At 49.6% G+C, this 12,637-nt stretch overlaps 1 protein-coding gene across 16 annotated transcripts in view; it reads left to right on the top strand.

Annotated features, from left to right (window-relative positions):
• RBFOX2 (RNA binding fox-1 homolog 2) overlaps positions 1 to 12,637 on the top strand; it is a 170,915-nt gene that overhangs the window by 82,682 nt on the left and 75,596 nt on the right. Inside the window, exon 1 of one of the 16 annotated variants that reach the window (XM_087764326.1) lies at positions 3,222 to 3,352. The exons of 13 other annotated variants lie outside the window; for them this stretch is intronic. In XM_087764326.1, coding sequence (XP_087620452.1) covers positions 3,350 to 3,352 — 3 coding nt within the window. In that variant the 5' untranslated portion in view covers positions 3,222 to 3,349. Of the gene's footprint in view, positions 1 to 3,221; positions 3,353 to 3,932; positions 3,978 to 4,254; positions 4,274 to 12,637 lie in introns of those variants that run through there. 2 more of the 16 variants (XM_087764324.1, XM_087764327.1) reach the window with 2 other exon arrangements.

The following is a 12,637-nucleotide window of genomic DNA, read 5'->3' on the forward strand; positions in this document are numbered from 1 at the left end:
GATTTGCTGGCCCGGTGTGTGGAGTCTTGGAGAAGCCAGAGGCCGTGGGTCAGGCTCAAATACTTTCAGAGCCAAGTGAAAGATGATGTTCTCTGCACAGTCCTTGGCTATTCAGTGTCAGCATTCCTTGTCCTCACAGGCACCAAATTTATCCAGAAAACGTGAAATGTAGACTGGCAGTTGAAGATTATCTACCCCAAGATACTTCAGATAGCCACTAAAGAGTATTTTGTTAGGTTACCTTGTACCGCGGTTTTTATTACGCACATGAATAGAATCCACCAGCAGAAGCGTGTCTTTTGGTTGTTAAGATTTGTTCCTGATAAATTGGTTCTTTGCACTTCAAACTTTTTTTTTCCTTCCCTCTGGCATTGATCCAGCTGGCAGGTTTGCTCTATCTAAACTTGAGCCAGCACAGAAATGCAGGTAATGGGATGTTAAAATCCAAGGCTGTGCTTTCTTTCCACCTTAGCAGCAAAGGGGAATTATGGGCATAGCAAGAGAAGACAAACCCTGAACCTTGCTGAAAGCACCGTACTTGTGGCTTTCTCCTCTCTCTCCATTTCTACTAGTCCTGTGAGTGTTAAACTAACCCAGGCGTTTGTCAGTGTACGTGTAGACCACTTAGACAAACTAGAGGTCAGTTCTTCATCTGTGCTCTCACCAGTATAATTTCAGTGGCCTTGACCCGTCGCCTGCTGCTTAAACGTCCTTCTCCAGCTTATTTTCCATTAGGATTTGAATGATGGGAGCCAACCAAAAACCATCACGTACATCTGGGTGAACAAAGAAGAGAACATAAAAGCAGTGCAGACGTGCTCAGGTGGGAGCAATGAGCTTTGCCTGGCGTGGTAAGGATGATGAGCTGTGCCCTGGCACTGCAGAGGCAGACTAGTTAAATTTGCCCATAGTTATTTCAGAATGTTACTTCTACAGCACGGTAATGAAGTTGCAACGCATATGTGCCTGTGATGCAGGAGGAAATAATGAGAACTCATACGTATTGGTATCTAGAGCGTTCTGAGTATGTTGCTTTTTGAATAAATGCAGTAAGTAGGGAGGGATGATCTCATGGCTCTGAGCTGTGTGTTCCTCAGGCTTCCAGCCTTCAGCGCTACTCGTGCTTCTCTGTTGTTTTCAGCAGCATGATCTGCAGTTTGAGACTTTGATTCTCCTCAGTAGAGGGTGGCAAACAGTGATGGTAAATTGGGCAGTGCTTCCATGACTTGCATGTAGGAGAAGCTAGGTGGACGCCCACCAAACTTATTTCACTTGGCTATGAGACATCTGAACCCCCAGCCCTCAGTGAGGGAAGGCGAGTTGCACAGATTCGCCAATTAATTTTCTTAGTCTTGTTCATTATCAGGTGTTGCTTTGTGGGCTCCAGTAGAGCCCAAGACAAGAAAGACCTCAGGTGTTATCAAGTCTGATCATGTTTTCCATGGTATTGTTGAAGCTTTTGAGACTGCGTATCAGATGTTCATTTCAGATGTTTTCACGGCTATCAGAGCTCCTGCAGACCTGCATTTCTTGTTGCCCGAGCACATTCATTGGAAATTGGGGCTTTTCTTTCGCTAAACAGGAGCAAAGGTGGATATATTCCAAGCAGGGGGGAGGAGATGCTTTCTGGCCTACAATGGAGATGAAAGAGGGAGACCAGCAGTAGATCACACTGAAGGGAATTCCCACTCTGCTGGCACATGAGCAAAGCAGTTGTACCAACTGGCTGGTGGGAGGCAGTGCAAGTGAGGGTTCAGCGTGCGGTTGGGCACCTCTTTTTTCCTTAGAGGATTCTTTTTGATGGCAAATATTTATAGAGGTTCCCAAGGCAAAGGCCAAAATGGATTAGAAATGATGCTATCGTGGTGAACAGCAGTGGGATGATGGTAGCATGATGTTTCTTTGTCCTGAAGAGACATCTTGCCCGAGATCTGGGACAAGAAGTTGCCACTCTGTGACACAGAGGAGACTGGGTGCATGCAGCAGTTAAGTGGAGAGAATAAAGAGATTATCCTGAGTGATTTGCAGAGGTCTGGTGAATGAGTTGCTGAAACCTGGTGCTTTGTCATGGCAAAGGTATAAAGAGGTCACTGTGTTTTCGGGTGCTTTGAAATGGAATTTACACTTGACCCAGCATCACGCTCCAGAATCTCAGGTTTGTAGTAGGGGAGAATGAAAAAAATCCAATACTTTCCCTGGTTTTACAATATGGCCTGTAAACCTGTAGTATCGTAAGATACAAGTTAGCGGAGAGGATGAAGTAATTGAGAAAAACGTGGACGGTGACTGGGAGCCCTGTGGGCCACAGCCGTGGCGGCTGGCCCTTTCCCAGAGGACCCCACACCACGGTTGAGTGTTGGGTTGCGCGGGGCGGCTGGCCCATGGCTCTCTGCCTCCGTGCTCTGGTGGGATGCAAGGGCTTGCCGGTGTCTTGACCTCAGGCTTTTCACGCCGGAGGAGCGAACAGGGCTGGGATGCGCGCTCCTGCTGGCCTTCTACTGCATTAGGAGAGAAAGAGGAAGGGAGGGAGGGAGCCAGAGGTCAGTTTGCAGCGGTGAAATTGGGAAACTGAAGAGCGGCGTGGGTCAGCACGGGCTGCCTGGAGAGCAGTGCTGTAGCAGAAGCCCATGACGAAAAACCACTAGGTGTTGGGTGGCTTTTTTTTTTTGTTGTTGTTGTTGAGTGTAAATTATAACTGGGCATATTTGATGCAAAGGAGAACACAAGGGGCTGCAAGGTGTTACTGCATCATAATTTGGCTTTTCTGCTGCAAAAGCCTGGGGAGTCTCTTGAGGACCAGGTGTCACGAAGAGAGACATCAGAGGGGCAACTTGCCTGAGCTGGTTTGACCTGTGTCACGAGCACTGGAGCATCGGTACAGCCCTCTTGTCTAACCGAGGGATTGGCAGGCCCGTGCTCAGCCCTGTCCGTGGGTTTCTGTGGGTGCAACGCTGGGAAAAATCAATTGGTGCGTCTCGGATCCCGTCTGCCAAGTGGGGTAGCAGTGTATCGGTCTGTTTGAGGGGGTTGCTGGGAGAACAAACGCTGCCAACCGCGGAGTGCTCAGGTGTTAAGGGCCAGATGCTTACTGAAGATAAACGGGAGGGGAAGAAAGCAAGCTGGGCAGGAGTCCAGCCATCTCCGGTTTTTATGATGAAAGAAACGCAGATCCTGGCCCGGATACTGCTTCCGGTTCGTCCGACACGCCGCGCAACCCACGCGTTCTCCCCTTTGTGGCAGGCGGGAGGTCTGTGCAAAACTGACAGCCGCCTCCCGAGCATCCTCCTGCGGGCAGATGCCCGCTCCCTCCCCGTGAGGTCCAGGCGGGGGAAGCCATTCTCCGCCGGGGATGGTAGGTGCGGAGGAGCGGGGGCAGGCCCCGGGGTCCTGCCGGGCCGGCAGCCGCGCTGCGCGGGGCGACCTGCGCTTTTGTTCCCAGCTGGCGTTTGGGCCTCCCTCCGCCGAGCCCCTTGGTGGCCGGGGGGGCGGTGGGGGATCCCGGCGGGCGAGCGCCTCGCCTCGCCGGGGCGGCGGCGGCGGCAGCGGGCCGCGGGGGGTGGCCGAGCCGAGCCGAGCCGAGCCGTGCCGTGCCGTGCCGCGGCGGGCGGGGCGCGGCGGGGGCGGTCCCGGCTCGCATTAATTACCTTCGGCATGCGGGGCGGCGCTTCCCGCAGCCATCTGGCTGAGGCGGGGGGGCGGGGGGAGCGGCGGCCGGGGAGGGGGGAGGGAGGGGGAAGAAAGGGAGGAACACGGGAGAAGAAAGGGAGGAAAAAGGGCTCGGGGGGCACCGCGCCGGCGAGGCAGCGCAGCGCAGGCACCCGCCGCCCGCCTCCACGGGGCTGCTGCCTTTTTTTTAATTCTATTTTTTCCTCCTTTTTTTTTTTTTTTTTTTCCCCCCTCCCTCCCACCCCCCACCCCCCCCCCGCGGCCGGGCTCCCCCATTTTGGTTTATGGAGAAAAAGAAAATGGTAACTCAGGTAAGGCTGGCGGGCGGGCCAGGCTGCCGGTGCCGCGCCGCGGCGGCCGCCCGCCCGGCTTTGTCTGGGCGGGGAGCGGGGGGCCCGGCGCCGTGCGGAGCGGCCGGCAGCGGGGCTGCCCCGCCGCCGCCTCCCGGCGGGGCGGCCGCGGCTCCGCGCCGCCCCCGCCCGGCGCTGGGGCGGGAGGGAGGGAGGGAGCCCCGCCGCGCCGGGCACCCGGGCTGGGCGCTTTGGGGAAGGGGTTCCTACAGCCCCCCTGCCCGGCGCAGCCTCGCAGTGCCCTCTAGGGAGGAGAGGTGCGTGTGGGGCACGGGTGCCTCTGCTCCCGAGTTAGCCTAAACCCGCCTTTGAACGACCGATCCCGGCCGAGGACGAAGGTAAACGCCTTCCCGGCCGCTTCTCCAGCCGGCTGCCACGGCCACCGTGAGGGCTGGGAAGACCCCGGAGGTGGCCGTAGGCGTGGGGCTGCCCGTGGCTCCCCGGGGGGAGCGGCTGACGTTTGCCGGGAGCGCACCCAGCTGCCAGGGCCGTCGCGTTTCCCCCGCCTCGGAGGGGGGTTTTATCGGACGGTGCTTGCCTTTTAAGGCTGCTACATGTTTTTGGATTTTTACCTTTTTTTTTTTATTTATTATTTTTTTTGCATGGTATCTGCAAGTCGCCACGGGGGGGGGGGGGCAAGGGGAGGAGGAGAGCGGCATCGGGAGCTGGAATCCTTTGGAGTTAGGCATTATATAATGCCCCGCAGTGCCTTGCGGAGCTGGAAACCTTCGGGGGATATTCCCAAAGCGGGTGGAGGGATGGACTCTCGGAGGGAACTTTTCTTCAAATCTGGGTTTCACAAGTGCTGGGTTTTCGTGGAGCTTTGCAGGCTTTTGACTAGAGACATACTGTTGTCTCGGCTTTCCTTAACCCTGGCTGAATCCCCGTTCGTTAGCTGCTACCGAGAGCCTGGGTGTCCCACTGCGAGGGGCAGCGCTTTCGTGGGTCCCTGGCTCAGAATGAATCTGCTGCAAGCAGTGACACTTGCTTTGACCCTTTCCATCTCTCATCTTGCGTTGATTGTCAGTGGCTGCAAAATAGGTCTCTGTCCACTCTTAAGGTATCTTCCCAGTCTCCCAAGCCCCACCTTCTGCTTCTGCTATTTAGTCCCTTCCATTACCGATTCCCTTTTATCTGGACCAAGGCTTTCTGTTTTGAGACGGAAGAGCTCTGCAGAAATCTCCTGAGGCTTTCTGTACCTATATTTAGTTCAGCGAATGATGCTGAAAAGCTGTGTCTCTGCAGTCAGGGTCCTTTTGTGTATTGCTGCACGCTCAGAGCGTGCCCGGTTAGATGGAGGTCTGTGCCCCTAAGCTGCAGATTGGCATGTGCACATTTCAGAGCGTTGTTCTGCGCAGCCTTGTATTGCGGTGTGCTCTCAGCCACAACCGTTAGGCACGTAGCCTGTGTCTGTGCGGTGCAGGAAGGTGCCGGGGTCACCAGTACCCAAGCGCGTGTAGTTTGTGCGTGCCTAGGACCCAGCGCCCTGAAGCACGAGCAGGTTGGTTTGGAGTTGCGCGGAGCGGGAAAGGATGGAATTCTGCTGGAGCACTGGCTGAAACAGGGGAGGGTATAAACTCCTTTAAAGGTTTGGGATATCCTAATGGACTTCAGGGAAAACTGTCTTCCACAGAAATTGTTAATTTACTGACATGGAAAAGGAGGCGTCAAGACAGTGCATTATTAGTATTGGTTGACCTTGAATTATGACTGTGCTAAGAGCATGTACTGTCTAGGATAGGTTTTCAGGATTTGCACTGCATATTTACATGCTGATGCTGAACAAGATGCATATTAAAATAACCAGTAGGGGAGGATAGCTCGGACTGTGTCTCAGCTGGGGTCTCTGAATGAACGACGGATAGCCCTTTTATGCAGAGTTGAGGAAGATAGGGAAGGCGAGTTCAGCTGTAGCATAGTGCTGCTTCTTGCAGGGGGAGCATTTGGGTTGCTAGGCTGGTCCTTAGCAGTACTTTGCTGCAGGTTTGGCCGAGTGTGGGGCTGAAGGAGCGTGGCACATCCAGGATAATAGCCTCAGCTGCGTTATTCTCATTCTGCAGTGCTGTTTGAAGCAGTGGAGTGGCCTTACTCACAACCTGTGAACATATTTCACTTATGAAAAGTAAATGTTGGTATGTTAAGCTGGTAATTGCTACTGAATGAATTCAGCATTGCTACAGTCTCTTGCTCTGTTTGGTTCAGTCTCCAGACAGCATTGCCTGCCTGGTCTGCATTCGGTTGTGTTTTAGGGAGCAAGGTCACCCATCTTCCTTGGAAATCTGGGAGTCAGCTTCTGTATAGGCATGAGGGGCTGGTAAAACAAGAAACGAGACTGTGTGGGGTGGGAAGACTAGAAATAGTGATGGGAAGAAATGGGAGATACTGGAAGGTAGAAATGTGCTTGAAAAAGAGGAAACCAAAATTGCTAATGAGAGCAAGAGCTCAGATTCATTAACAGAAAGTACCCTAGTCTTATCCCCCTTAATCCAAAATCAGTGAAAATGAGTGTTAAACCAGGCCCAGTACATCATGTGCTAATTGCAGATAAAAGGGAGAGTGTTGGGTGGATGGGAATTATATGCTAAAAGGCTTTTTCTCTGTGTGGTGCATGGTGAGGTTGCTGGCTTGCGTGGAGCACAAAGCCCTCCCTTTCTTGGACAGCCCAGTGCCTTGCTGGCGTTTTCCTCCGAATCTGTTTCCCATCAGGGCTGGGAGAGGGGGAAGGTGTCGAGCATCTCGGAGAGTGGGAAGGGAGCTGCTGCCTCCTTAAGGAGTCCTGCCAGCCCATGTGGCAGCCGGCAGTGGCGGAGCGAGAGCATGTGTGTGTGCGTGTATGTATGTATGTATGCCTTTGTAATGAATCACCCCGCCATTGTCTGCTCCCCTCCCTGCTGCCGGCGACGGAGCCTTTCACCTGGGTTGCTGCCTGCCGGCGGGCCTTCTTCCAAGATGGGAAGAGGAGGAGGAGGAAGGGTTGCTCACAGTAATTAAAGCCAGACCGGGGACAGCTGCTATTTTCCGACTGCAGCACCCCGTTTTCCCTCTTTCTGTCTTGAGTTCCCGGCTCTTGATGTGGGTGTAGGCAGGAACATCTGAAGGGTCCCCTTTTGTGCAGCCGTAGGATCACCAGTCTCCATTTTGTGGCACCATTTGAAGCGTCTTTGCTGCCCTGCCTGCCAGCATGCCCCCTCTTGTCCCCCCCAGCACCCCTTCGGAGGCTCCAGCCAGCGCCGTTTATCTTGGCACGTGTGCGACTTGCTACGCTCTGCCCATGGCTCAGGGAGGTGATGGCGTTTGTGGCTTTGAGACTAATTTATGTACTTGTTAAAATGAAACAGCAAGCAGCCTCATTTTTTCCAGAGGTTTTCTTCCCTTTCCCTTCCCCCTTCCATAACCCTTTCCCTCCCAGATCCCGTGTGTAGCTGTGAGACAACCTTGTGCAACCAAAAGTTGCTCGCTTAGTCAGTGTTTTTTTTTTTTAATTAAAAAAAAAAAAACAAATGCAGAGCTCCTTAAATGGAGATCTTATTTAAATCAGAGCAGCGGCTGACTCGTTAAAGGCCTCTCTGTCTCCTTTTCGTTCCTCTGCCTCGTTCCCTTTCCCTATCTTTCTCTACCTCCCGTTACAGTAACGGTGTGATAAGACGGATCTTTGTCTCTGCTTCATGTTTGAATCATGCAGGGGTTGTGTGTTTGGAGGGGGGGAAGACAGGAGACGGGGAGCCCTGTCACGACAGCCACCTTGTGCTAGCTAAAAATGTACAATGCATCCCATTATAGGAGACCGTCCTCCTTTGTTTGAACTGTCTGCAAGGGAGACCGAGTCCCAGAACAGCCTACTGCTCCCGTCCCTGTACATCTGCTTTAGGATCTGTTCCCCTCCAGGCGAGCTGGGTGCTGCAGGGTTCCCCTGCCCCCCTAAAAGAAATAATTTAAAAAAAAAAAAAAAAAAAAAAAGCAGCAGCTTTTTCTGTGCATAGTGGAAGGCTCCTGTTTTTCTCTCCGACTTCTCTCAGGAGCTACCACTAATTCCCCTGTCCCCTTTCCTTGCTTTGAGGATTGTATCTCCCTTTCCTTTCAGGCCAAGTGTCCTTGCTGTTTGCTCCTTGGTTTGGTGTTACTCTTGCAAACTTGCATGAGCTGTCTGAAGGGGATCGCTCTCTTCTCTGTCCACGGCCTTGTGCTCTTCCCCTTTCTTTGCCGTTCGAAAAGCAGCGCTTGTTTATGCGGTACCTGACTGTGCCTATACGTGTCCCCTAGTTTTTGCTTCTGTTCTACTGTTTGTCGTAGGACTTAGTTTTAGCGCTTGCAGACACCATGTCAGCAGCAGAGGTTTGTGTGAGAGGAATCCTGGCCAGTCACTTTCCCAGGAGAGTCTCCCCTGGGAATTGAAAGATGGATCCGCGGCTCACCTTCCCTGATGTAAAGACATGGTTGCTTGAGGTGGGCCCGTGCGTTGTGTCTGTAACTCTTGTGATACTTGGAGATTTAACTGCTGGTTGAGAAAGGCTTATTCTTAAGGGCTTAAAAATCAACGGGGCCTGTTAGAACCCTGTGAGTGGTTTTTAAAGACCTTTTCTCTTTACCACCTTTCCTGAGCACTTTCAGGTGCGTTGGAGTAGAAGTGAACTGCTGTAGGCACTTGCAGAGCAGCCTTGGGATGGCAGAAGCTGCATTCAACGTTGCCTAGACAGGATGGCAATGTAACAGGGAACTTGATACAGCAGTGCCATTTCCTTAACTCGCTGTCCTAGAAATAACCTCGCTGCTCCCTAATGCATTTCTTCTGCAGGTGACTAGGTAACTAATCCCCAGGTACCTGGGAATTGAGAAATGAGGATGCCTAAGTTTGCCACAGTACACGCTGTGATATTCAGATGACAAGGCTGTATAAATTTAACATACTGTTTTATTGTTATTTTAGGAACTATTAATTTGTGAAGTGTCTGGATTAGTGAAAAGGTTGTAGTGAGCTACCAAAAAGTACTGAAAGCTGAAGGTTGAGAAGGAGAGAAGCCCTTAAAACCAGCAACATCTTTCCCTGCAGGTTATTAATTCATGATGGCTCCATTGCACTTAATTAGTATTGACCAGCCTTCTACTATAAAATTCTAACACCAGTGTGAAAGGTGGCTGCAATGGGGGGGGCTGATGTTTTTTAGACCTGGATTCAGGTCTTATTAACTGCTTCAGGTAAAATGCTCGATGTTCCTGTTTTAAATATATTTTCAGCAGGTGATGTGTGCAGTTAGCTGCCGCTTTGCAATGAGTTCCTTAACCTGTTTGTCTCCCAGCTGCAAAGTCACAGAATTCACTAACAGGCGTCCCTTGGAGGTCTAAGTACCGTGGAGGAGGTGGTTAATTTGCCTCAGTCTGCTCTCAAACATTATTTAAAAGGATGTAGTCAGGTATTCTTCCTATCTGACATGTTCCCTGGAATCAGAGTAGAGAAATGTTAACTTTCCTACCAAAAGTATTTTGGCTTGCTCCTGTAGAGTTATTTATGATGCTGTGCTGCGCAGGATGGTTGTTTTGCTGGGCTGCTGGAGGTTATGCTATGAGCAGTGAGGGCTGGAGATGTATAGGCTGGTTTTGTAGGGTTCGCAGAAGCTAGAGCAATTAATGCTCAACTGAAAGCTTTTTGAAAAAATAGAGTGCGCTTTGCATATATAAAAGAAAATAGGACAAATGCTGGGCTTGTTCAACAGTGTGCTTTGTGTAAAATATCTGGTGGGTTTTTTTTTTTTTCTTTGCAAAACTGTCCATTGAGTAATATTATTCACAAACTGAATTGAGAGTTATCAAGATGGTAATGGGAAGGCACTTCAGTTCCGGGGCATTTCCATATTTTAAGTTGGGAAAGAAACCTTCATTTGTTCTTTTTATTTCTGTGTCTATTTATGATAGTCTTTAATCACATGATTGCATGCTATTTTTTTCCACAAGAAAGGAAAGAAAAACCAGACAACCCGCCACCCGTCCCCATCAACTCCAGTATATGTGGCACCATGATGACCTCTGCAAGTATCAGTAGCAGGGTTGGCTGTCCCAGATGCATCCCACAGACCTCTGCCACTTACACTGAATGTGTAATTAGCTGTCATTTTCTGTGCAGGCCAGCTTGATCTGTGTTTGCCAGTTGGTTTTGTGTATTTGCTGACAGCAGAGGAGTGGTGACTTTTCGCAATACTAGGCTCTGGTTTAGGCTTTGGGAGTGTACACTAGTAATAGGCACATTTTCTCCTTTCTTCCATCCCTGCATGACCTCTCCTGTCTCACCTCTGCCACCCGTCATGGATGGATGAATGGGTCTTCTTCCTCTCACTCTCTCATGATCCCTGGTCAGTAGCTTGTCCCATACAAGTCCATGTCCATGCTGTCCCTGTCTCTATTCTTCTCCAGTTACTTGTCATCCTGTTTTGGCACACTGTTTCTTTACCTTGATCATTTCAGTTCTTTCTCAGCTGATATTTAGGCCTGCTTATTCTTTCTCTGCTTCTCCTCTTCCTCCTCCTCCCTGTCCTCACTACAGTCTCCTTGTCATATGCTTTTTTAACTTCTCCACCCACTCTTTGTATTCCTCACTTAGTTTGCCTTTTCTGCTCCTACTGCAGTCAAGCTTGTCTGGTCTATCCCTTTTTCCCCATCACTAAGTCTTTCCTGTTGGCACTCAGGCTTCTTGTCCCAATTTATTTTCCTTTTCTACACTTCCAGGTCTGTTTCTTGGGTTTTTTAGGTTTGAGGCTACTCCCTGTTACTTGATCCCTACAAAGGGGATAGTGCAAAGTACAGGAGATGGGTCATCTCCCTGCTGTCATTGATCTACAGACCTGGATCTGATATGGCCGGTATCTCCTGTGAAGCTGTGGATGAGCCCCGAACGAGAGCATGAAATCACAAAAAGCGGGGTGCAGGTGGCACTGCCAGCCACCCTCAGGAGCATCTCTATTTCCTGTTAGAATAAACTATGTCTAAACCATTCCTGATGGGGAGTAACCTGCCTTAAAAACATTTGCAATGCCACTGCCAGCCTTGACAATCCAAGTCCTTTCCTTTCTCAGCATCGCTAAGTCTGTCCTAATATTTAACGTAAAGCTTGTTGCCACCATTTGTTCTTTCCATGATAAATACAAAGAACGGATTCATTCTTTCCTTTTCAGCAGGCTTGGCATGCTGGAATTTTTTTTTTCTTGTTTTAACCTTTTTGGACCGTCTTATATGGCTTTACTAGCAGATTTAGTTGATGAAATGTAAGACAAGCACTGTAGTTTTCCATAGTTTTGTTATAATGTCGGTCAGATTTTGGTGGTTTTTTTCATATGGTTGCTAAATATAGATCCCTGAAATGCAATTTTTTCTGTTAAATATGAAGTCCTTGTAGGCTTTTCAGAGTGTGTGGGGTGGGTTTTTTTTTCCCCCTTAATCATAAACAAGACAAAATATTCCCCCTACTTCTTTGTCGGGTTGGATTGATATGGCTGAAGTAAGAAAAAAAATTACCAACCCTGAAAATCAAATGCCGATAACATGAAAAAAATTCAATTTGAATGGTTTCTCAGAATTATAAACAACTGAAAACAGGGTCTTTCAATGGGAAGTATCAGCCAGCCTGGCTCTACCAGCCCTGCCTGTAATGGAGACTTTCACCCTGAGTAGCCTCTCAGTACTTAACTGGGATTGCACTCCGAGTCGCCTCTAATCTGAGGGTGCAGGGAGACACCAGAAATGTCTGAGTAATTGTAAAGGTAATCTTCTAGCCGCTTCTGAAGTCTGCCCTCGGGCTGGGAGTCTTGAGTACGGTTAAAACCCTCTGAACTGTCCTCCCGGTTATCCTACTTAAAATTCATAGTCTCTGCAGTTGTGGTCCTGTGGAGTTTAGGATTTCTGTATGCTTTATAAGTCCCGGTCCTGCCAAGCTATCTGACTTGGAGGGCATATTTGACTTTCAGATAATTGCTTTTGATTAACCAAGATTTAGATAATCAGAGTTTGACCTGTGCAGTGCAGACCATCATTCACCTATTGGGTCTCACTGAGGCTCCTTATCTGAAGCCTACGCTCTCCCTCCAGCCTAATAGCAAAACCTGCTTTAAATTACTTAAAAAGACCGATTTAAAAATGCCTTGGAAGAGGAGTTCGGATTTCTTGGGTAGTACTAGTCCTCCTTTGTCTCGCCCTCCACAAAGAGTAAAACCCTTAATTTGATTCGTTGCTCTTTGAAGCTTTTCTTATTTTTTGCTATTGCAGCATATGAAAGGAGGCTATCAAAACTGAACAATTATGCAAAGTACTTAGGAATATTAGAGAGCAGGAATAAGAAAGGCTTTTGTTTTCCAGCGTGTGTCCCTTCCTGCTGTGTAAAATGTGGTTGAGATAAATAGGGCAGCAGGGGAAAGGATTTCAGAGTTTCAACAGGCAGCGTTCTAGATCTGTGTTATCTTACAAAGGATCCTTCCCGCCTGACTCCGGAGGTAGGGGAGGAAGAGCATGGTAATTTGGTGAAATTAGTGAATTAGTCAATTTGTTGACTGTTGGTTGGACTATAAGGTATTGTGGTACGTTAGCTTTGCTTAGTGTTCAAATATTTATTACGCATTAGTTTGCTTTCACTTTTCCCCTTG

Source organism: Nipponia nippon, unplaced genomic scaffold, assembly GCF_047370975.1.
Source record: "Nipponia nippon isolate SJK-2023a ecotype South Korea unplaced genomic scaffold, ASM4737097v1 scaffold_3, whole genome shotgun sequence".
NCBI classification, from domain to species: Eukaryota; Metazoa; Chordata; class Aves; order Pelecaniformes; family Threskiornithidae; genus Nipponia; species Nipponia nippon.